Genomic DNA, 26228 nt, shown 5'->3' with positions numbered 1-26228 from the left:
GCAAATGACATCTCTGTTCTCAGCAATTCAATTATCCAACAATTCCAAAGGGCTTACAATGAAAAATCCTTTCTACCTCCAGAGAAAGAACTGATGGAGTCTGAATGAAAACAAAGCACACTTTGTTTACTTTATTTTTTCTTGTTTTTTTTTTTGTCTGTGTCTTTCACAATACAGCTAATATGGAAATTTGCTTTGCATGACTTCACATGTATGATCTATATGAAATTGCTTGCGTTCTCAAAAGGTGAGGGGAGAGAGGAAGGGAGAAAATTTGGAATTCAAATTTTTAAAAAAAAACAAATATTAAAATTGTTACATCTGAGAAAAAATAAAATAAGACATAAAAATTAAATATAAAAAGATTACAGGTAATACACTATTGTAAAATCAAACAACTTCAAAACACTTAGGAACTCTGATCAACCCAGTGGAGTCAACCACAAGTCCAAGGAACTCATGATGAAATATTTTGTACAGATAGATAGTTGGTGGATTCACAATGAAGATTAAAGTATATTTTTATTTTTTCTCTTCTTTTCTTTACTTTTTTGGGTGGATATGGTTATTGAAGGAATTTGTTTTACTTCACTATACACATTTATGGTTGTGTTTTTCTTGCTTCCTCAGTTAGTGAGGGAGGAAGATCTAGAGAAGTGAAAATAAAATAAAATTGAATTTTAAAAAAAGACTGTGAACTACAGAATAGCTGTTGATCTACATAAAGCTTCCTCATCAGGAGATACAGGTTTAGACTAAAGGGGAAAAAATACCAAGTTGGCCTAGCAGAGTGGATAGAATACCATAGAAAGAAAGATAAGTCTTTGTGCTGTAGTCTGGCCTCAAAGTCAGGAAGGCCTAGGTTCAAAACCTGCCTCTGACATTTACTCAGCCTCTAAGTCTCTACTTCTTCATCCATAATACGGAGATAATAATATCTCTAGTATCTTTCTCACAGAATTGTTATAAGGCTCAAGTCAGATAAAGTACAGAAATTGTTTTTACTCATTTAAAAGCATACATATATATATATATATATACATTTATAACTATATAAATGTCAGTTATTATGGTTGTTATGAACATGGTTAATTCATACCCGCTGCCAACTACACACCTGTACAGGGAGTTTGGTCCACAATCCACTCCTCACTGGCTTGGTTTTTCAGCACACATTTGAATTCCCTTGGTAGTGGGTCGTTCTTTGGCCAGGTGTACTTGAGCCTCATGCCCTCTTTATTCAAGTTCCCCATCTTTAGAGGCTGTGTCCCATTATCAAACAAGATCAGCTCAGCATTAGTCCCATTATGAACCTCACAAATTATACTTCCCTCTGTGCAGTTCCATGTCATTTCTGGCTTTGAAACAGCCTCTTTGAAAAGAAAAAAAAATAAAACTCCATTTACTTTGAGAACATCCCTGAATGGAAAATTGGTTCTAGTTTGTGTAGCCCACATGGACTCAAAGCAAAGTAGGGATTGGGAATATGCCTCTCAGGCCCTGGTCAGGTGTGAAAATCTTATGGGTGACAGGCCACTGTAGTTCCATTACATTCAACAAACATTTTAATGCCTACTGCATTGCAATAGAATATAAACTCCATGAGAACAGGGATCACTTGTTTTTATCTTTATAGCCTCCTGGCCAAGCACTGTACCTTGTACATAATGTGTGTTTAATAAAGGTTTGCTGAATTTAATTTGAGAACACTGGGCTAGGTGCTGTGGGACATGAAAGATTTAGTTAAACCAGTCTTTCCCTCACAGAACTTACTAGTCTAGTGGGACCATTTAGGAATAAGTATTTCCCAAGGCATAAAAGGTAGAGAAGGTGACTAGAATGTGAATGTATACCTACAGTAAGATTTTTACTTAGCTCGAAATTAAGATTGCTTCCTATGATTACTGGGGAAGACAAAGGTGCTTTGAGAATGGAAATGTAAAAAAAGAAGTTACCTTGTACTATTAAGGAGAAGGGGGAGGGAAAGGGTGGGCAAGAAGTCCTAGAAAGAAAATACAACAGGATGCTTCATGAAATAATGAATTTTCCATGCCTGGTAGTGTGTAAGAAGTGGTTCAATAACCATATGTTAGTGAGGTTACAGAAGGAATCTATATCACAGGTAAGGTATCAAGCTAAGTGAACTATAAGGTCTTTTAATTGAGATTATTTGACCTTGGGAAGATATTGTATCATAACTGAGAGGGTTGGCTTTGGAGTTGAGAAGACTAGTGTTCAGGTCTGACATCTGGGTGAGCTAGGTGGTGCAGTGGATAGAGACCAGATCTGGAGTCATGAGGACCTGAGTTCAAACTAGCCTCAGACACTTACTGGTTGTGTCACCCTTTGGCAAGTCACTTAACCCCAATTGCCTCCCCTTCACCAAAAAAAAAGCTTGCCTCTGATTCATATTTAGTTTGCAACCCTGGACAAGACACTTATAGCAATTTTGATTAAATGTAGATGAGTGCATAATCTTCATTGGCACAGGGTACATCACACTAGCACTTTCCTATGCCGATGAAATCATAAAGTCTGGGCATATTTAGGGAATTCCATTCATTTTTCATTTCATGTCATCTTCCTCCTGCAGCTAACAAGTTGCCTCATGTAGAAGCCTGGGATTAGGTTACTGAGGACATGGGAAAAACAACAGAACGAGGCAAGAATTGGGGTGGGGGGAGATCACATGGGGAATCAGGTCATCAGAAGACACCTTCCTCATGAAGTACATGACATGAAATTTCAGCTGGAGCATCCATCCATAGTCAAAACCTTATCAGCTTCCCATTTGTTTCTCCACTAACCAGTCCTTTATTAAAATCCCTAGCCAGGAAAAGACCATAGAAATGTTGATTGCCTGATGGGCAACCACCAATGAAGGAGACAGAGAAAAGGAATACTCACCTATCACATGCAGAGTCAATTCTTTCTCCAACACATTTCTGCCATTTTTATCATACACTGACACCTTGTAGTTTTGCTCAGAGGTTTTCTGCAGTTTTTTAATTTTCAAGGTTCCATTTGGGAATATCTCATAGTTGTGACTTTCATGGTTAGCCTTGGGAATATTTACATTTCCTTTTGCAATCAGAGTCGATCCTTCATACCACCGTATATCATGTTTATCTTGGTCCTTCGGGAGATCAGGGATGTTCAAAAGGATGGACTGATTTAGTACACCCCAAACATCATTGTTTTCTGCCATGACATCTGTTAAAGAAAGCAAGGACATTGTAGAATCATCAGATATCAGGAAACCATTGAAGAGATTGGGTCCCCCCCAAGGTCCCAGAGCTAAAGAACAAGCGGTTGAGCTGGGTCTACACTGTAGGTCTTACCTGACTTCTAATCCAGTGCTCTTAAAAGGAAAAAGAAGACAAGAGAATGTACAAGGGGATAGTCCCACAAGGAAGAGAAACTGTTTCAAATCCCCTTAGATTTCTACACTCAGAAGTTTGGTTTTTTTAAAAGCAGCTTCTCTAAATATCTCAGGAAGATGGAGGAACCAACAGAGACCCAAACAGTTCACTTACCTTTTGGGGAAAAGAACAAAAGAAGCAGGTAGATGACTAAAACGTGACTTTGGAAGTTCATCTTTGGAAGGTATCTCCAACTTGGGTTACCCAAAATTCATCAAAGTGAGAAGTGGCAATTCTCCAGCAGAACCGCTTGTCTTTCTGTTTCTCCTACATTTGTATTTAAGAGTTCAAACTACTAAAGGTACAGTATTCTAATTTGGCTGGGTGGAGATAGGGGGATGGGAAGGGTGGAGATCAGGGGAAGGATGCCAAGCTTGCTGTAGGCACAAGGACAGAAAAAGAGTTCTCTAAGCATAAACTGTCTTCAAATGTTCAGTGAAGGGAAACAGCAGAATTATGGGGAGGAGTTAGAGTATTCAAGGTCTTCCAAAGTTCATTCTACCCTCCTGCTCCCCTTTACGGCTTCTTCCCCCTTTTTCACACAGACAAGCAGGAAATGGAGCTAAAGTGGGCACTGTGATCTCACAAGATCTGATCTGTTTTAAGACTACTTGAGTGCTAGAAATTACATTACTGGCGCCCACCAGAGACTTTCTTGTTTTTGTGGCTTCTTACCTATAAATAGTGCCCAGTCGTAAACCCTTTGATAATAGAGGAATGATCTCCTCTTGCTTTTGTGAATGGTCTAACCAATATTCATGGAGAGTTCGCAGAGTGCTTTCTACACATGATTTTGTTTGATCCATACAGTAAGATTTTTTTAAACTTGGGCAATATCTTTTTTTTCTTGTTATTTGTCACACCCATAAGCACTATATTAATCCCTCCAATTATTTGTCATTCTTTATTTTTTCACATAAGTACTTTGCAATGTTACCTTATCTTAAAATATGTATTTAGAGAAGCGATTCTTAAACTTTTTTTGGGCCATGGACTTCTTTGGTAGTGTGATAAAGCCTATGGACTCCTCAGCATAAGGTTCAGCAACATTTCTGAGGTGGGGGCAGCAGGTGCTATTATCCCCATTTTCTAGATTAAGAGATTGAATGTCAATGAGTTTAAGTGACTTGCTTCATGGAAGTGCCAGAGATGGGATTTGAACTCAGCACTTCCAAATTACAGCTCCTATATTCTATCCACTACAATATACTGTTCCCACACCATCTTCCTCACTTCCTCATCCTGCCCTCTCACACTACCCCAACCCAGTGTGTCTGGAAGGGTTTGTATTCTAGCCTTTGACCGAAGGTTTAGACCATAAGTTCTTAACCTTTTTTGTGCCATGAATTCCGCTGACAATCTTGGGAAGCCTATGGACTTCTTTTCAGTCATGTTTTTAAATATACAAAATAAAATACACAGAATTACTAAGAATATAGGAAAATACAGTTATTAAAATATTTTAAAAAGCAAATACAATGGTCTCAGGTTAAGAACCCCTACAGGTTAGTTCCTACAGCATTCTTTCTTTCATTTCAATTTGGCAAACATTTAGGCCTGTATCCTGAGTACTGAGCTAAGCAGAGGGGACAGTTGCACAGTATAGATGGAATAATTACACTCAAGTAGGAGAAATATGACACATATGCAAATAACTATAATGCAAAATAATAAATGATAATTCCTAAGAGAGGTGCAAAAGTTATGTGATGTCCAAGGGAAGAAAGGTCAGTGCTGACAGAGAGCATCATGGGGCTTTTGGAGGAATTAGGTCAAGATTCTTTTTGTTGCTGTCAAAAAAAAAAAGAAAGAGAGAAGATCAAAGGATTATGGATTTAATGTTGCAAGGGAGCTTAAGGTCACCTAATACAATACCCTCCTTTCAAAAGGAAAGAAAAGGGAGGTGAGGTCCAGGGGGTGAGGGGACTCATCCAAGGTCACCCACACAGGTACGAAGAAGCAAAGTCATTATTTGAACCCAAATCCTCTGATTCCAAAAGCAGCACTGAACCTGGAATGCCTTGGCATCTGGAGATGCAGAAACTTGGAACTTCAAGCCAAGGTCTGTGTATGACCACTGAACTCCAGCGGATAACAGAGGAAGGGGAAGGTTGGTAAAATGTTACATTTACTAAAGGCAAAAAAAAATATAGGGGAGGGAGGAAATTAATCTACCTGGAAAGCAATCAAACATCAAGAAATCTACCCCACTAAAATAACAAGCTAGACCCCAAATTTTCATTTTGATTTACCCCATTATTTATGGACTGTCTCTTGAGTATGAAACATGGTGCTCCTCACATCCACTGGGATGTAAAGTGGGAATGTGTTTTGATGGCACCATTGGCTATGTGAACAATTGAAAGGACCCAGAATTGACAGAATCGCAGAATTTTAAAGTTGGAGTAGTCCTCAGTGACCATTTAGTCTGACTCAGGCCCCCAAAAGAAACTCTCCTATAAAAATCCCCCAAAGTGCCATCCAGCCCTTGAAAACCATTAATGACAGAGACTCCTGCAGTCACCCTTTCTGGCAGTACATTCTCCTTTTGGATAGTTCTCTCAGGAGGTCTTCCCTGACATCAGACCTAAATGTGCTACTTTATGACTTCCACCCATTTCTCCTGGTCCTGTCCAAAGAACAAATTGGATCTCTCCTCCACTTAACAGACCTGAAAATACTTAGCATTCATGTTCCCCACTGAACCTTCTCTTCTCCAAGTTAAACAGTCCTAGTTCCTTCAACCTATCCTATCTTAGGTAAAGCAAGGATTAAGTCAGAAAGTTCTAAAAGGGCAAGTGGAAGAATGGGAACCTAGATCAAATCCAGCCCAGGTGAGTGAGCTTCAAGGGTGAGTTGCCCTTGAGTCCATGCATTGTCCAAACAAACTGCCCTGTTCTAAAGCACCGTGAATCATCAGTCCATTGGGGAGAGTTCATTCTTTTGAAATTTCAAAATGTGTTTTGTAGTTATAAGGGAACTGATACCCATAGAACATCTCTTTTAACGGGAGAAAAAATGAAAATAGAAGCAAAACTCAGGGTTGATCGCAGATGGTGTAGCAGGAACTGCCCCGGCTGGGTCAACTTGAACATTTTAGAGGACCTGGCTTCAAATCTCCTCTGTGAGACCTTGGGCAAACCACGTAACCTACCTTAGCCTTTGTCATACTCATATTTAAAATGAACAGTTTTGACCACATGGCTTCTGAGGTCTCTTCCATCTCAAAATTTATGATCCAGTGATCCTTTTCCTCTCTTTAGCTCAATTTCCTTCTCTTGTAAAATAGGGGATGGACTTAATCATCAAGGTTCCTTTCCAGTCTAAGATTTAATAATTCTGTGATTTAGTTCACCTGATCTTCTCAACTAAAAAGAAAAAGCTTCTGCCCTACTTAACATTTGAAACATCTTCATCTCTGTGTAAGAAGGCTAGGAGATATCAAAATAAGAATCCTAACATGGGCAGACATACTCTTGCTGCTGCTGACCCATTCAGTGGCCTCCAGATCGTCTTTTCTTTGGTACCTTTGAGAAAGGAAGACATTTAGGGGGAAATTTAGGAAGGCCAACCAGGGTCAATCAATACACATCTTTTTTTTTTAATACACATCTTTATTACACACTTAATATTCATGTTCATAGGTGGGTAGGGATGCATATAATTTATGTATGTACACACATATATTTACATATATACATATGTGTATTCACACACATGCACACAAACATACACACACACTCCTGGGGGACAGCTAGGCAGCACAGTGGATAGAGTACAAGGCCTGAAGTCAGGAAGAACTGAGTTCAAATCCAGACACACCAGCTGTATGATCCTGGGCAAGTCACTTAACCTCGTTTGCTTCAGTTTCCTCATCTGCAAAATTTGCTGAAGAAGGAAATGGCAAACCCCTCTAGGATCTTGGCCAAGAAAACCCCAAATAGGGTCACAAAAGAGTCAGATACAATTGAAATGACTAAACAACAACAACATGATACAAAATGAATACAAGCTATTTTGGGGAAAGTACGCTAGCCATTGGAAGGATGAGGAAAGGTTTCCTATGGAAAGTAATGCTTGAGATGAGTCTTGAAGGAAATCATGGGTTATAAGAACCAGAGGTGATTGGACAGTGTATTTCAGACCCCAGGGACCTGAAATATAGAGAAAAACAACAGAGAAATACAATAAAGAGAAGGCACAGTAACAGGAAACTGAATGTCAATTCTTGGAATGGTGAGTAAGCCACCATGCCTGGACCAAGTCCAAGAAGAGTATGGCAGGAAAAGACCAAGAATGTAAGAAGGGTCAGGTTATAAACATATTGAAATGTCAAATAGAGGAATTTATTTTTGATCTTTGAAGTAACAGGGAACTACTGAAGTTTATAGAACAAAGGAATAACACAATCTGAACTGCTCTTAAAGAGAAGCTTTTGGCAGTTCTTTGGAGGACAGATCCAAATGGAGAAGCTTGAGGCAAACAGATGGAAGGCCATTGAGACAGGTCGGGTGAGAAGGAATGATGGCTAGGGTGATGGTGAGTGAATGGGAGGAGGAATGGATGCGAGAGAAGTTATGAAAAAAGAAACAAGACTTGGCAACAGATTGGCTAGAGAAGTGTTAGTGAGCAACCAAGGCTTGAATCAGAGTAAGTGCAAGGATTCAGCCCCTAAAAGTCTTCATATACTGCTCTTCTCAGTGGAAAGAAGATTGGAATAGGAATCAAGGCCTTAGACACCAGGCTAAGTGAGCACAGCTGTGTGATCCTCAGCAAATCACTTAACCCTGTTTGCTTCAGATTCCTCATCTATAAAATGAACTGGAGAAGGAAATGGCAAACCACTCCAGTATCTCTGCCAAGAAAACCCCAAATGGAGTCACAAAGAGATGGACACGACTGAACAACAAATCCCCCCAAAAGACCTTGTATAATATAGGTAGCCAAATTTTTGTTGAATTGAATTAAATTATGTACCTCTGTAACTCTCTCTACGTTGCTCCTACATTTTTCTCTTTTTCTATCATTGCCAGTCCTATTATGTACCCTTCTTTACTTTTCTCCCCTGTCCCTCTTAATTAACCATAAAATAGAACTGAAGCATATTTTTAAACATTTTAATGGTGTTAATATTTTGGTGTTAATATTTTGCATATTTATTGTGCTTTTAAAAGTACTTGTTCTATTCAACAAGCCCTTATTAAGCACTTACTATGTGCCAGGCGCTGTGTACATAAATAATTGTAATATTTTTAAATTATTTGTTATATGAAATTAATATCTTCTCTCTATGTAACACTTTACTACATACAGAGATGCTATTATTATCCTCATTCTTCAGATGTGGCATCTAAAATTCAAAAAGGAATGTAATTTGACCCTAGAGACTCAGCTAATAATTGTTGGCTGGCTCCAAATGTGACTTCCAACTCAAAGTCCAGTGTTCCTTCTAGTATATATCATACTGCTCTTGAAGGGCAATTTAGATATTTATTTATGTATTTAAATTTTAAATTCACTACACTTAATTTTTAAAAGTGATCAAGTTCCCTGAGACATAAGGTTCAAAGAATAAGAACAAACATTTCTCAAAAGACAAATTGTAAACTATTAACAACTACGTGAAAAAGTGTTCTAAATCCGTAATTATAAGAGAAATGCAAATCATACAACTTTAAGGTTTTACCTTACACCTAGAAAGGCGGCAAAAACAACCAAAGATGGAATTAATCAATGTGGGAGGGGTTGTGAAAAATAGGTATACTTGACACAGAAGTGTCAGATAAGCCCTATGACCACAGAAGCCCTCAATACTTCAAAGCATCCCCAACAAGATTAAAATATAATTGGGAAATTTTTAACAAAATAAATAAAATACAATAAAATATAGATAACATTTTAAAGCTAAGTCAATATGCACACGCACACACACACAATCCTTTTAAATGGATGAGTAGCCCTTAGTTTCTATTTCAATTTCCACTGCACTTATGCATTGTTGGTAGATCTTTGAATAAGTATAACCATTTTGGAACATAATTTGGAATTATGCAAATAAAGTCACTAAAACATTCATGCCCTTTGACACAAAGTTTTCTACTACTAGGCATAAATATCAAGGAGGTCATTGATTAAAAGAAAGTCTCCACATATACCAAAATATTTGTAGCATTAAGTTTCATGGTGGGCAAAAACCGGGACACAAAGTAGATGTCCACTGATTGGAGAATGGTTAAAAAAAAAAGTTGTGGTACATGAATATAATGGAATGTTTATGTAATGAAATACACCTTTAAGTCCCAACTAAAATCCTGCCTTCTACATGAAGCCTTCTTCAAACCTTCTTAATTCCAGGGCTTTCCCTCTGTAATTATTTCCTATTTATCCTGCATATAGTTTGCTTTGTATATATTTGTATGTTGTCTTCCCTAATTAGATTGCAAGCTCCTTGAGGGCAGGGTCTGCCTTTTGGCTCTTTTTGTCTCCCCAAGACTTAGTTCGGTGCCTGACACATAGTAGCTGCTTAATAAATGTTTATTGATTCATTCTGTGGCATAAGAAATGACTAATAGGATGAATATAGAGAGGCATAGAAAGACTTACAAGAACTGTTGCTGAGCATACAAATACAGCGATGTCAATGGAGGGAAAAACAATAAAACACAATTGAAAATAACCATCCCAAAATGACAAAGTACAAACATGGCAACAAAGGACAAATAAGAGAAGACAGCTCCTCCAACTCCTTTGCAGAGGTGGTAGATCTCCAGGTATGGAACATTGCATATATTTTCCAATTTTTTAAATATATTGATCAGATTCCTTATTGTTTTTACTTCTTTACTTTTAAAACTAGTTTGTTATATGGGATAGGTTTCTGGGTGATAGAAATAAAAAGAAAGATATTCATAACATTGACTTTTTTAAAAAGTTGAATGCAATTTCTTCCTCAAAATACAAAACTAAAAATTAAGTTGCTTTTTACTTATGTATGGTATAATGCAAAGAATACTGAAGTTAGAAGGTCTAGGTTCAAACTCTGCCTCTGAAGCTTTCTACCTGTGTGACCTAGGGGCAAGTCACTTCACCTCCCTGGGCCTCCATTTCCTTATCTGCACAGTGAGGGGGTTGCACTTCATGACATCTGAGTCCCCTTCTAATCTCAGATCTCCGACCCTATAAGTGTCCAGTTCACATCAGATCAGATGGAGAACAAGGAGGAATGTACTATTAAGTGCATAATGTCCATTTGGGTTATAGCACTGAGACATCCTAGGCACACTGGGGGAAAAAAGCCTTCCCTTCCCCCATTCCTATACGTTTCAGTTCTATCAGACTCTCCATTACTTCCCCGATGCCAAGGTTAGCTAAAGACAAAATTCTTCAATAAGCCCTCCAGGAAGAGGCATCACCTCGTGGCTCACTGTTTCCCTCTGCTGGGCTCAGTCACCATCATCTTATCAACACAGGTTCTTTCCCCTAGCTGGTTAACACCTCAGGCTGACTCCCAGGAATATAGACTTAAAGTGGGAAAAGGCCTTTGGAGGTGATTAAATCCAGCCTCTCATTTTATGTATAAGGAAACTAAGGCCCAGAGCAGGGAAATAGTATGTCCTACAGAACAGAACAGTATAGCCAGGATTCATGCATACCTGTTCTTTACCCTAATTGTCACCCTTGTTTTGTCCCTATCAACCTCTGAGCTTCCTTTCTTCCCTGATCAATCTTGACCCCGTTGATCACTTACTTTGATCATGACTTCTCCTCCACTCTTGCCTTCTCCTTCTCCTTCTGTCATTTCCACTCCAATTCTTAACCTTGTGGAACCCTTATCATTCATTCATCTCTCCTCTCTAGAGACAGGTAGGTAGCCCAGCAGGGCAGCTAGGTGGTTCAGTGGATAGAGTGCTGGGTCTGGAGTTAGGAAACCCTCATTTCAAATCCTGCCTCAGACATTTACTATCTGTGTGACTTTGTGTAGCAACAAGAACCCCGGTATACACAGGAGGGCCTGCTGTGCAGGTTCTTAGATCTGTTTTTCTAAAAGGAAAGCAACTTTTGAGAGGTCAACAATCACATTCACCAACAGAGAAAATACAAGTAGAGAAATACGGATAGAGCTTCTAAGTGTCTGACCATAAGCAATATATACGTTATAGATCAACAGATACATCCAATTGTCTGACCATTACAGGCATATGTAGTTACCAGGGAGAAGTACCATCATCTGGGTTTTCTAAGGTGGGGTGTTAATACCTACTCAGAGTCTCAGTCTGGCACACAAACCTTCTTCCAAAGAGTAAGCCCCAAAGCAAAACCTCATCTCAGGGTATATATACACTTTTCAGAGCCAGAGGGCATCATGACCCTCCTGACCCAGTGCCTCAGTGAAATTAACAAAAAAAAATCTTCCCTTAATGGGCTTCAGGTGAGGCATATTAATGGGCAGGGAAGATCTTTAACTCTAATATTACAGCTTGGGCAATTCATGTAACCCTGTTTGCCTCAGTTTCCTCATCTGTAAAATGAGCTGGAAAAGGAAATGGCAAACTGCCTCAATATCTCTGCCAAGAAAACCCAAAATGGGTTTCAAAGAGTCAGATATGACTGAAATACTCAAAAACAATTGGTAGCTCAGTGGATAGAGTCCTGGACCTGGAATCAGAAATGAGTTCAAATCTAGCATCAAATACTTACTAGTTGTGTGACCTGGGCCAAGCCATTTAACCTCTGTCTCCCTCAGTTTCCCCAACTGTAAAATGGGGAAAGTAATGTTGTTTTGATGATCACATGAGCTAATTTGTAAAATGCTTTGCACAACGCTTAGTATATAGTAGGTACTTAATTAATGATCGCTTCATTCTTTCCTCAAGTTGTTGGGAGGATCAAATGAGTGCAAGGTGTGTGTGTTGAGGGGGGAGAAAGAGACAGAGAGGGAGAGGGAGACAGAGACAAAGAGGAAGAGGGAGAGAGAGAGAGAGAGAGAGAGAGAGAGAGAGAGAGAGAAGGGTAAAGCTAACCTGGTAACCAGCATTGATTGTACCCCATTCCTGGAATGCTCTTCTTCCTAAATTCAGTTCTTTTAGTACTCCTTACTCCTCCAAGGCCTAGTTCAAGTCCTCCAAAAGACATTTCCTTATTCCCCCAATTGTTAATGCTTCCCCCTCCCTGGGAATTACTTGTATAAAATTTTGCATTAACTTATCTGTGTACATATTGTTTTGCCCTAATACAGACAATCTGAACTGTTTGTGTGTGTCATGGACTGTTTTGGCAGCCTGGTGAGATCTCTAGCCCCCTTCTCCAAATAATGTTCTTAAATACATAAAGTATAAAATTAAAGGAAACCAACTACATTGAAATTCAGTTGTATTTTTTAAAGTTTACAAACCCCAGATCAAGAACCCCAAAGAGAAAGTAAGCTCCTTGAGGACAGGGACAGTTTTATTTTTATCTTTGCATACATAGTTCCTAGGACTTTTTTATTGGGCTTCTGATTTTATACAGTGGAGATCAGCACCAGCCCTGCAATGAGAATTCCCCTCCTCTGCTCCCCTATGTCCTGGAGTAGTTTGTTGAGTTGCTCCAAGTCATATAGCCAGTATGTGTCAGAGACAAGACTTAAATTAAAATCTTCCTTATTCTAAGACCTTCCCCCTCTCTGATACTATTCTGTGCTTAATACATATTTTAATCGAAGTTGAACTGAATTATCCCCACTCCCAAGCATCTCCAATCTCCCTCTCTCTGATGGGATGATGGGACCTGGTCCCCTAAAAGGAAAAGACCATGTATTTGAAAGCAACTCAGTCCCTGAATTTTCCCATGTATTTCAGCATCCAGGATCACTGGCACCTCTGCCACCCCAATACACCTACAACACCTAATTAGCTTACTTGACATTCCCACCATCATCTCCAGTCCTTCCCCTCAGTTTACAAATCCTTTCAAGTCTCCCTGTTTTATGAAAACCTCCCTTTGATTCTTCCACAGTCTTAAAATGGGATTCTCTCTCCTCTTGTTACTGCCAAGCCATTAGGAAAAAATCATCTATTCTCACTATCTCCACTTTCTCACTATTCCCAGTCCTCCATCTTTTGTAATATGGATTCCATTCCCTACTTCTCTATTGAAAACAACTGGATCCTAGTTCACTGATGACCTCTGTGCTCCATGAGGATTTGCTGAATTGTTGAGACTAGTCACTGAGCAGGTCTGCGACATTAGATTTGCTCCGAATTCAATAATCGCAGTATTCAGAAGCCTAGGTCAGAGCCTTTCGCAGTCATTGAGGACAGTAATGACAATGAACTGAAGCTGCCAAAGTCTCAGCACGTCTGCTTTGTAACTTCAGGGAAGGCTCATCCCCCTGGGATTAGCCTCTGAACAGCAGAACGCCTCCCACACAGAATGACGCTACCTAGGCCTGTGGCAACCCTGGGGCAACTGCCTCTCCCAACTGGGACAGGCAGTGCAGCAAGTAGTGGCAAAAACTAGCTGTAGGAACCTTCCATGCTGGTTTACTGAAAAGCTGGCCTCTCTCCCAGGGCAAACGAGAGAGAGAAAGGCAGTGGGAATGATTGCAAATGATTGCTTTGGGAGCTATGCACCAAATAATTTCTTTCTCCTCTCACTTCCTCCCCACCCCCACCTTGAACTTGGGATGGATACCCCAGGTCTTTGGAGTCTAAGCATCTTTCCTTTTCACCACGTGGCCTCTGGTGGCAAACCCCTCCCATCCCCTTGTGCTGTGTTTGTATTTCCTCCTAGGTGTAACCGTCTGCCCTTCTGTGTCCCTGGGGAGACTTTGGGAGATTTCTGCTTGACTGAATGTCATTTCATGACACCTAAGGGCTCTAGAGGTAGTTCTTGAGCTGATCTCTTGGCCAAGGGTTAATGATTTCTGACAAGAATTGACCTCAGCTTAGTTCATAGACTAGCCTGTGTTCTAAGCACCCTCTTTCGGTAATATTCAGGAAAGATCCAGCCCCCTCACCTTGAGATTCCTCTAGGAGGAAGGCTATGCTTCTCTTTTCCTTCTATACACCAGACATGTTCTGTTCTTTGACCCCTTAGTATATCACTGTATACAGTAAGCATTTAATAAATACTTGTATAATAACAGAACACATGAATGAAAAATGAATTTAAACAAGGTGAAAAAATTCAAGATAATTTTTAGTGACCTGCTTGGCCAAGACTGTTGATACCATGTTATTATTATCATTAATTATAATGGTCAATAAAATAATATATTTCTCTGGTGTTTTGAAAGTTAGCAAACACTTTGGCTCTGTTCCCAGCCCTAGCGTAGCCTCCATAGCACCATGGCCAGCTGCCAAACTCAGTACACCAGGAAGGTAGGATGATACAATAGAAAACCTCTTAGATCTGGAGTTAAAGGACCTGGGTTCAAACCTCAGCTCTGTTGCTTACTACCCATTTGATCTTGGGCAAGTTACCTGACCTCCTTGTGCCTCTGTTTCCTCACCTATAAAATGAGGTGGTGAGACTAGGTGACTCCTGAAGTCTCTTCTAGGAATAAATCTATGATCCTACTATAGCACCTGCTTTGGGGCTACTTCCCCAAGCGGGCACTCATACTCAATTTGGAGTCCTGAGAGGGGGATGATTCTAGGAACAACCTGTAGAGGCTGATTTTCTGACATTGTCCTTCACAAGTCCCAACCACTTTGCTTTCCACTGATAATCAGCCAGTGACTTTAATTTTTGACAAAGACATTTACTAAATATAGCAAGAATTATTGCCAAAAAACATTCTACCGACACCTGGCACTCATTTTTACACAGATACATACAATATCCATGAGAAGAGTGGACTCAAACTTAAAATGCAATGATGGTGAGTTACAGATATAGAGAAAATGTGTGACCATGGGATGCTTCCCAATTCCTAGTCTTAAAAACTCCTTTCTTCTTTCATAGAATTTTCATGAAGTTAATTAGTCAACAAATATTATTAAGCACCTACTATGTACCAGATTCTGTGCTAAGCACTGGGGATACAAAAAAAAAAAAAGATAAAAAATAGCCCCTCCCCTCAAGGGGATCACAGTCTGGCAGGGGAGTTCCTCTTGGGAATAGCTCCCTCTGGAGTGTGTAGCCAAGTTGGACTGTGACAGTTTGTCCCACTGTTGAGTCCATAGCCAGTATTTCTGAAGGAATACCACTCTCTGGAGCTGTCTTCCCTCTAGTGGCTGTTGGTCCTTGTCCATATGTCCTCAATGTAAGTCATTTCCTGCTAGAGACAAAGTGATCTCTACTTCACTCACCTCTAATCACTGATGGTATCTCTGATGGGACCTCTGGATCTTCCAAACTCACAAGTTTCCCTGGGCACTCCTGTCTTGGGGTGCTAATTTATTTAAGATACAAGAAAGAACACATGATGTGCTCAGAGATGTCATGAATTAAGAGAACATGATGGCCATGTTCTTCTTGCTACCCATCTTTCAAAGAGACATCTCAAAGTTTTCCTACCTTCCCATATCTGTGAAGGAAAGAGAAAGATGAAGAGGATGGGTTGCCCATTTTGTATAAATATATATATATATAATATGTGGAAATGAATATATTTCCAGTTCTAAAGAGATTGTTTAATTCAACAACTAAGCTCTAATTCACTCTATCACAATCTACCCTCCTCCACTTCCCTGTATAGACCACTTAGCTGTAGCTCTAAACTGGAGCTTTAATATTGATCAATTAGAATGTGGAAGAAGGAATGTAAATCCATTTTTTTATGCCTAAAATAACCAAGAGCAGATTCTCAGTAAAAAGGTAAACTAATGACTGAATGAAGATTTATTTGTTGTTGTTGATTTGTGTCTAACTCTTCATGAACTCATTTGTGGTTTTCTTGGAGTGGTTTGCCATTTCTTTCTCCAGTTTATTTTATAGATGAAGAAACCAAGGTAAACAGGGTTAAGTGACTTGCCCAGGGTCTCATAGCTAGTAAGTGCCTGAGGACAAATTTGAGTCTTGACTTCTTGACTTCAGACCCAACACTATATCTACTTCACCTCCTAGCTGCATGAGTATTTATTAGGTACTTACCATTCGACATACACTGGAAAAACAAATACAAAAAGACAGTTCCTGCCTTTAAGGATCTTACATTTTAATAGAAGAACACAAAACATTTGGTAGAGTGGTGGCCTGAGAATGGACAGGGATGATGACTGGAGTCAATCTACAAGACTATCAATAGTCAGTTTGACTAATGTTCCTTGAGCTAGAGCTGGAAAATGAATGGGGGCTATGTAGAGGAACAGGTACAGATTGCTTCATGGCAAGAAGATAGCTGGAGAGAAGTCTAGTGGGTCTATATTGGGTTAGATAAAGATATCTCTCACTCATCATTGTCCCTGCTCCAAAGTAGGGGCTGGAAGGCGGGCTGGGTTGGAGGTAGAGGCAGACTGCAGGCAGCTAGAAGCATGGCTGGAAAGCAGTATTACCATCCCACTGGCATAATCTGTGTGTAACAACTCAATACATGAAAGAAACAGGGTTTCCTCATGTTGGGTACTCCCTGATGCAACATGGAACACAATGCTTTCATAACTTAGTAGACAGCCTTTAAGAGTTTTCATGGTCAAAAAATATATCTCTATGTATGTGATGTATGTAACCATCCTAGTATGTGACCATGTATGTCACCATACATGTATACATACATGCATGTGACCATCCTAGTGAGGAACTACTGACATCAGACACACAGTCCAACACTGGGCCCAAACTCTAAGATTTTCTGAGTCCATAGAACCTGCTAGAACTTATACTCTACCAACAAAACCACTGAGCACCCAGGGTCATTTCTACTCGGTAATGAAGCATGAGTATAGGACCTTAGCAGAGGCTTTATGTACACAGCTTTTTTAATTCTACCATGACACCAAAAACTCCTTTGCACCATACTTCAGGGCTTGGTTATGGGGTTCTGAGTGATCTCTTCAAAGATACAGCTTCTTCTCTATCTCAACAGGGCCCCTTCAGCTTAGACCTCCCACATTCATCAGCATGTGAACACTGGGGAGAAGCTCTAGTAGAAGAAGGAGAGCTAGCTGGTCCGGTGATAAACGTGCTAGCCTTACAATAAGAAAGATCTCATTTTGAAATCTGCTTCAGATACTTACTAATCATGTGATTCTAGGTAACTCACCCTCCCCATGCTTCAATTTTACCATCTGTAGCATGAGAATAATAACAGCACTTACCTAGTAGGGGTGTTGTGAGGCTCAAATAAGATCACATGGGGAAAGTACTTTGCGAACTTTAAATACTACATAAATCCTAGTCATTATTAATAAATACATTGGGTTGAGGCTACTAGGTGCTGCAATGGATAAAGTGTTAGGCCTGGAGTGAAAAAGATTCATCTTGCTGAGTTCAAATCCAGCCTCAGACACTTACTAGTTATGTGACCCTGGGCAAGTCATTTAACTCAGTTCCCTCATCTATAAAATGAGCTGGAGAAGGCAAATCACTCCATTATCTGCCAAGAAAACTCCAAATGGGTTGATGAAGATTTGGACAATCTTCAATATGTACTTGGTTCATCACTTCTGTTTCCAGAGGTAAACAGCATTTTTCTTCATGAGTCCTTTGGATCATCGTATTGATCAGAGTAATTAAGTCTTTCTCAGCTGACCATTACACTATTGTTTCTTTAAATAATGTTCTGTTCACTTCACTTTTTATCAGTTTGCTAATGTCTTCCCAGGTCTTTCTGAAACTGTCCTACTCATCATTTCTTGTAGCACAATTAGTATTCCATCATAATCACATACTACAACTTGTTCAGCTATTCCACAATTAATGGGCATCCCTTAAATTTCCAATGTTTTGCTGCCACAAAAAGAACTGCTATAAATTCTTTTGTACATATGGGTCCTTTTCCCTTTTTTCTATCTCTTTGGGATACAGACCTAGTAATGGTATTGCTGGGTCAAAGCATACGTACAATGAGTATGCCCTTTGGGCAGAGTTCTAAATTGCTCTTCAGAAGGACTGGACTAGTTCAAAATTCCACCAGCAATGCATTAGTGCCCCTATATGTCTACATCCCCTCCAGCATTTGTCATTTTCCTTTTCTGTAACATTAGCCAGTCTTCTAAATGTGAGGTGGTTCCTCAGAATTGTCTTAATTTGTATTTCTCTAAGAGATCAGTAGTGATTGAGAACACTTTTCATCTGACTATTGATAGCTTTGATTTCTTCTGAAAACTACCTATTTGTATCCTTTGACCATTTATCAGTTGGGAACAGAAGGAAGAATTTAAGCATGAAGAGAAGAGAACTTAGGAAAATAGGGTTTCCTTAAAGCAACTTAAACAAAAATAATTTAAGAAATAATAACATCTTTAAAGAGAATGAAGTTTTTTAAAAAATCCCAATTCAGAAAAAGAAAACCATATTAGAGACAAGGATAAAAATATAAACCTAACTCATAACTTTACATGTGAATGGATTAAATAATCCAATAAAACAAAAGAGTCACAAATTGAATAAGAAAACAAAACCCCCAAATCTGTTGCTTATCAGTATGGTTTTTTCTTTCATTCTTTTTTTAAAAAATATTATTTGTTATGTGGAGTGGGTCCTGTGAAATGAGAGGGGTACATATAGAAGAAATCACTCAATATAACAACAAATTACATTAATCAAAATTTTAAAAGCAAAAAAAGAAGAGTTGGACAAGACTGAAAATGACTGAACGGTAATGTTACACAGGTAATTAAGAACTGAACTCAACTAAAATCTAAATTCAGGTGCTCACACTCCAGAGCCTGTGAGAAGCTTGGCAACTGAGATGCTGTTTGATAGTCTAGTTTACTTTTGGTTTGTCTATCAGAGATCTGCCTTCCATAGAAAGGTGGGCTTTTTCCTTGAGGATCCTTGACAGCGAAATCCACAAATGGGAGATAAACCATGGTCCCTGATCACAGGTGATATGAGAGGGGAGACCATGGAAATGGAGAATTAACTTCATGAATAGCCCTATGGCTTCCATAGGGGTGGAAGGTCTACTACAGGAGAGGAAGTGAACAATCTCGGTTAGGATATGTACCTTCACCAAAATGGAAACAAACTCCTGGGATAGTGTTAGGTCCATGATAAAGTTCAGTGTGATTATTAATGAGAGATGGAGGGGGAGTCAACAGAGATTACAACAATAGTCTTGACTTCCTCTTAGGGGTCCTTAGTCCAGGTAGATATGCGCTTTACAGGAGGGGCAGATGTAATGTTGTATTCATGGTCATCTAAATTCTAGGGTGATAGTATATGCAGTGTCTACATAAATTAATAATAATAACTAACATTTACATAGTGCTTCCTGTGTCTGAAGCACTGTGCTAAGCACTTTACAATTTTCATCTCATTGGATCCTCACAATAAGGGGATGGTGGAGGAGAATTGCTGTTGTTATCCCCATTTTATGATAGAGGAAACTGAGGCAGACAGAAGTTAAGTGATTCATCCAGGGTCACACAGCTAGTGTCTGAGGCCAAATTTGAATTCAGATCTTCCAGACACTAGACCCGACTCTCTATCCACTGGACCACCTAGCTGCCCCTAAATTACCAGTAGGCTGTCACAGCAGAGATGGAGCACAGTCTATTAAGTTTGATCATAAGTTGAGGGATGAGATCCAAGAGCTAGTTCAGTAACCCAGAAGAGATTGACCCTCTTTCAGGTACAGGAATCATACACCAGACTATGGGGCCTGGCCATTGGAATCTTGGGCATGCTGCACATGGGTTTGGTACCCAGGGAAGATGGATGCAGCTAGAAACCAATGGTGAGAAGAAATGGGGTGGGTTAATCTCATTATAAAACTGGATTTCATTTTGTATCCTTGTGTGAATTAAATTAAATTTTATGTGCTAAGAAAGTAAGCCTTACTCTCTGCTCCATCGTCATTCCCTTTCCCCAAGAAGCAGGGGGCATTTAGAGAAACAAAGGGCAACATCTAGAGATTATCAGCAGAGTAAAAATGGGATGGATACTCCACTGGACTTCGTTGAACTCTAGATTTTTAGAGCCAGAAGGGATCCCAGAGATCACCTAGACCCTAGGCCAAGCCCCTATTTTACTGATAATGAAACTGTGCTCTACCTAAAGGCATCTGGTACAATTGATAGAGCACTAGGCCAGGAAGACTGGAGCTCAAATTTGTCCTTGAACACCTATTAGCTATGTGATCCTGTGTGAATCATTTAATCTCTGCCTGCCTCAGTTTCCTTATTTGTAAAATGAAAGTGATAATCGCACCTACCTCCCAGGGTTGTTGTGAGAATCGAATGAGGTAATATTTGTAAAACACTCAGTGCTTAATAATGTTTATTTTCTTCCTTCCTTCTTTCTTTCCTTCCTTCCTTCCCTTCCTTCTTCTTCCCCTCCTTTCCTTCATGCTTTCTTCCTTCCTTCCTTCCATCTATTTGGACTGACTTATTCCAGATCATAAAGAGTAAGTGGCAAAGTCAATATATTAAGCTTAGTCTTCCAACTCCAGACCCAGTGGACTTCCCATTACAACATGCTGACTCCCATGCTTATATCTACTAAATAAATTAAATGCTTCCTCCTCCCTTCCCCCTACTCACACCACACACACACACACACACACACACACGCACACACGCACACATGCACACGCACGCACGCACACACATACACTCACTCTCTCTCTCTCTCCCTCTCTCTCTCCCCCCATGCACTCTCAGTTGAGGAAAGTTTATTGCCTAAGGGATTGAAGGAGAGGATCTAGAGTGAAGCAGCAAGGGGAAAAGAGGTGGGTAGATATCGTTAGCTTCCTATCTGACTTCTTGCTACTCAGAAATTTTGTGAGTTTGTCAAAGTGTGTCACAGCAGTTAGCCAAAGAGTGTTACCAAAAAGAAACAAAGAACTGCCAATCTTGCTTCAAGCAAGTGTGGAGGGCAAGGAAAATCTTGCAATTACCTGTCGAGTTTATTATGTTTGTGTTTCTGCTAGTAACAAGTAACACCGATGTGCATCTGCAAAGTTCAAGTTGGTGTCAGAACGAAAGAACTATAGGAACACATCTCTGCTCTCTACGTTGTCAAGATGAATGAAGCGTTCTTTGAAAGAAAGAAAGAAATGCTTCAAGGCAGAAACTATGAAGAAAAAAGATGTGAGGCAGAGGAGGATTCCAGACACTGTAGTGTCTTGATACAGTAGCTTGGGTTGGAGAGTGAGTTTTATAGAAAAATTAGGTGAGCCATTCAACTGCTGAAAGCAAAGTTGGGGCACGTGCTTGTATGTACACATGTGTGAGCATGTACATGTGTGCATATGTGTGTGTATTCTTTTAACTCAACATACTCAACACTGGAAGCACAGAGTGAAAGGCAGGCACAAGAACAGGAGAGCAATAACTGATATCTAAGGCAGGACAGGAGTCAATACTTTCAAAACAGGATTCAGCAGGATAGGGAAGAAACACAGTCAGATGCATTGGTAGAGCCTTGGGTGTGATGGTTTTGAAACCATGGCAAGGGAATGAAGTCCACTGTTCTCCCTATGATAGGCTGCCCCATGGACTTGGCCCATGGCTTCACCAAGTTCTCATCATGCCTTCCGGGTCAGTGGATAGGATTCCTGCATCAAATATCACCCCATGGATCCAAGCAGCACAGGGATACTGAAGACCACTAGAAGTTGATCAGGAAAGGGCAGGGTTTGCCTGTTGATCAGGAGTTTCTAGCATAAAAATTCCTAGTTATAAATGAATTTACAATAATAATAACTAATGTTTATGCGGTGCTTAAAGGATTACAAAACCCCTTACATATCTTATAGAGATTGGCACATAGACAGAACTCCTTGAAAGCATCTCTCAACATGGAGAAGCTAGGAAGTACATTGACAAGGCCATGGAGCATCTATAGACATTCTGTAACTAGTTGTTGTCTACTAACCATATGATGAATGGCAGCCTCTTTGCCTGGCTGCAGCTGAGGAATGGGAACTAGACATGCCTTCAAAAGACCTTTGTGGGCTTTGACAGTCCTCTTTGGGTCTCACTATTTTCAGTTGTTCTCTTTTGGTTTGATCCCCTTGCAGATGGTATCTGATGAGACAATGCTATAAGCAGAAAGGTCTTGGGCCTTCCCTCTCTGAAGCTGACATGTAGCCTTGTGAAATTGGGGCTCTGTTCATCTGCCTCAGCATTCATTCTTTTCTGTGTTAGGTGAAGGGATTGGAAACTCCAATACTGTAAGGTGGAAAAGGTCAAGAGAATTAGCATACCAGCACCCCAGGGTCCTAGTATCCCAGAGTCTGAGTTTTGTAGCCAGCTCAAAATCAATGCTCAAGGAGCAAAGAATGACCTTTGGGACCCATTCCACTATTGGCTGAGACACAAAGGGTAGAAAGGGCAAGGGTGTCAGCAGACGTAGAGGATTGTCAGGGCCCTCATACCAGAAGAAGAAGTGATCTGGTGGCCAAGAGGATCCCACTGGCCAGAACAGAGCTCCTGGAATGAGGCTAATTAAACAACTGTATGGCCTACAAAGGGAAAGCAGCTCTGTCTCCACAGTGCTAAAAATATCCTGGCAATCCTCATCCTGGGAAGGAAGCTCTGGATTCTGCACAGGCTCTCAATGGGGCCAGAGATGGATGGAATGTGTCAATCCCAGGCAATATTTCCAGCATTGCCAGAGGCAGAATATGATCTTCCCTGCATCCTCCTATGTGATGGTTTTATCATTCAATAGCAATCAGTGGGGATCCCTAGCACTCCTGAGAAGAGGAAGGACTGAGTCATATTCAGTTTGAGTATCAGAGAACCACTAAGTTTCAGAGCTAGAAGGGACCTCAGTGACCATTTGGCTCCCCCATCCCCTCCATGACATATCTAACAGGTGGTCATCAGCCTTTGAACACTTTGAGTGAGGGAAAGAGCTGATGGTTAAATTTTTAGTGAGGACACTTCCATCTCAGAAACTGATAAACACTACAAATCAGGGTTTGACATTATTTAGTTGATTGTCTAGACTTTAAAAAATGATGAAGAGAATGCTAATAAAGGGAAGGAAGGAGGAAGAAGGGAATAAGCATTTATTAAGTGCTTACTATATACCAGGCACTATGCTAAGGACTTTAATAATAATAACCACAATAATAGCCAATATTTGCATCGTGCCCTTGTGTGCCAGGCCTGATCTCTATGCTGGCTGGCATGAAAGTTTTAGTCTGCTCTGTTCTTCTGACTCACCTGGCCTGATTCACTCCATCCTTACTCAGTCTGGTGGTCCTTCATTCCCAGGGACTCACCTTAAGTCAAGTGCCAGTATACAAGAGAAAGATCAGGCCCATGAATGACTGCTGCAGCACATCTAGTCTGGTTAAGATAGGAAAACTTAATCTCAAAAAAATTTCTTTTTTTTTTTAACGAGTCAAGAGGCATGTTCTAACCATCAGTGGTCAGTGGGAAAGCTATCACTATCCTTTTCTATGTTACGGGGAGTAGGCTGCTCCCTGGATAGTTCAGTGCTCATATATTACTCCGGCACTAAGTAGCAGGTAGGAGAACCCGAGCCAATGTTCTCTGAGCTTCGAAGGCAGATCCCCATCATGTGTTAAGCTGTTGGCAGCTGAGCTGAGAGAATGTTACAGAAAACACCCTCAGCTTCAACTATAAATGCACCCAGGCCTCAATCTGGGCTAATACATCATTCCAAAAATTGATCCATCAGTGCCTGAGTGTTTCATAACAAGTTCTGATTTAGGGTGTGAATGTTGAATCCTGTCCAAATCAGGGACCACATGTGAGAGCAATCAGGCCAACTGCTATGGGAGGGGGAGGATTTGCCTAGTCAGTGTAGGCAGGGTCTAAATAAGTTAATGAAAGTAAGAGTAAACTCAAAAATCAGATTGGTTTGGTCCCAGGGTATCTGCAGAGTGATAAAATCCAGGGATAGGGAGACTAATTACTGGAACAGGGATTTGAACCTGAGAAGTTCACATTCGATTAGGAAGCCAAATTGCAGGGGCTTCCAGGGTGCTAACTATTAGTGCGACTCAACCAATCTCCCCAAATCCTTGGACCTTTGATGGCTGTTTCCTGCTCCTACCAAACAGCAACATGTCCATGTGATCAGAGTAGAAAATATGTTACTTCCTAATCAAGTCAATGCCATCAGAAGGCCAAAACTTCTTGTTAAAGGTACTAGCACATTCTACAGATGCCTGTCCTAGCTGCTCTCCTTCCTGTCTTTGGTATCACCACCACAACTTTCACTCAGAGTATTTTTTACCAGGTGGAAAACAATTTTTTGTTATGACTCTATCTAGAAAGTCTCTCCCATTTTCTTGTGACAGGCTATCTCTATTCTAGATACAAATTCCCCTTTCTCCTGCCTGGTACCTTCTTCCTTTTCTATTAGGCAGTTTGACATAGTAGCTAGAAGAATGGTCTTAGAGTCATGGAAAATGAATTCAAATCCCACCTCAGATGCGTAGTACCTGTGTGACCCTGGGCAAGCAAGTCACTTAGCCTCTGAGTTTTCCTATCTGTAAGATAGAAATAATAAAAGCAGGGTTATCATAAGGAGGAAATGAGATAAGGTATGTGAGATAAGCCTCAAGGTGCTACATAAATTTTAGCTATTATTATAATAGAATTTTTTTTTATTTTTGGAAAATTTCAGGCTAGAACCAGCTATTATCTGTAAATACTGGATTAAGGGAGATTCCAATTATCTCTTTGAGGCCCTAAGGCAGGGGTTCTTAAATTCCCAAGTGGTCCATGAATAGATTACAGGGGATCATGAGGATGGATGAGGGGGAAAATGTATATCTTGATTTTTGCTAACTTGTAACTGAAATTTAGCATTTCCTTCAATTAGGAATGTAGGTAACAGACCATAGTAGTAATAGCAGTGCCTGTGACTTTGTCACCAATGGAAATCACATATATTTTCAAATCACGTTCCAGTTATTAGAGCAACTGCCACCTCCCACATGATTGCAGTCAGCTTGCCTAAAGATGCTTGAGAGAACCCTATCCTCCCTTTGCAGAAAGAACTAGGGGAGCTTTAATTCTATTTGTGAAATGGGATTTTCAACACTTGTACTCATCAAGACAAAAACCAAAATCAACATGACGTGTGTTACCGTTGACAAAAACCACAGTACAATCAACTGTTCTTATTTAAGCTAAACAACATCTTTCACACTGCTGTCTTAAAAAAACAAAATTTAACTCCAACATGACTATATTTTAAATGTATTATTTTGTGATTGAATGCATTAATACAGAAGCACACATATTACTATATCACAAATTTGGTTTTTTAATGTTTTGGTAACTGTATTTCAAGATAATTGTGACCAGCTACGTGGTACGGTGAATAGAGTGCCAGGTCTGAAGTCAGAACAATTGATCTTCCTGAGTTTAAACCTGGACTCAGACACTTATTAGCTGTGTGACGCTAAGCAGGTCATTTAACTCTGTTTGCCTTAGTTTCCTCTTCTGTAAAATGAGTTGGAGAAGGAAATGGCAAACCATCCCAGTATCTTTGCCAAGAAAACCCCAAATGGAGTCACAAAGAGTCAGACATTACTAAAACTGTTAAACAACAACCACAAATTTCAATATAATTAGTTTCCTTTGTAATCTTATGTATTTTCTGCATTTAACAACATTATTCTGAGGAGAAATAGTCCGTAGGCTTTACTAACTAGTTTGCCAATGACCAATAAGATCTCCCAACTTAAAGGAACCTTAGCATATTGTCCAACAGAAAGCTGTTTCC

General features: G+C 40.0%; 1 protein-coding gene across 2 annotated transcripts in view; it reads right to left on the bottom strand.

Annotated features, from left to right (window-relative positions):
• Positions 1–3933, bottom strand: part of CD2 (CD2 molecule) — a 45159-nt gene extending 41226 nt beyond the window's left edge. Inside the window, exons 1-3 of one of the 2 annotated variants that reach the window (XM_072644466.1) lie at positions 3537–3933; positions 2908–3213; positions 1118–1372 (exon numbers count right to left, since the gene is read on the bottom strand). In XM_072644466.1, the coding sequence (XP_072500567.1) occupies positions 1118–1372; positions 2908–3213; positions 3537–3597 (622 nt within the window). In that variant the 5' untranslated portion in view covers positions 3598–3933. The remainder of the gene's footprint in view (positions 1–1117; positions 1373–2907; positions 3214–3536) is intronic. The other variant, XM_072644465.1, reaches the window with a different exon arrangement.
• Positions 3934–26228: the final 22295 nt, after the last annotated feature.

This window comes from Notamacropus eugenii, chromosome 2 (assembly GCF_028372415.1).
Source record: "Notamacropus eugenii isolate mMacEug1 chromosome 2, mMacEug1.pri_v2, whole genome shotgun sequence".
NCBI classification, from domain to species: Eukaryota; Metazoa; Chordata; class Mammalia; order Diprotodontia; family Macropodidae; genus Notamacropus; species Notamacropus eugenii.
This window is presented reverse-complemented; position numbering and strand designations above follow the sequence as displayed.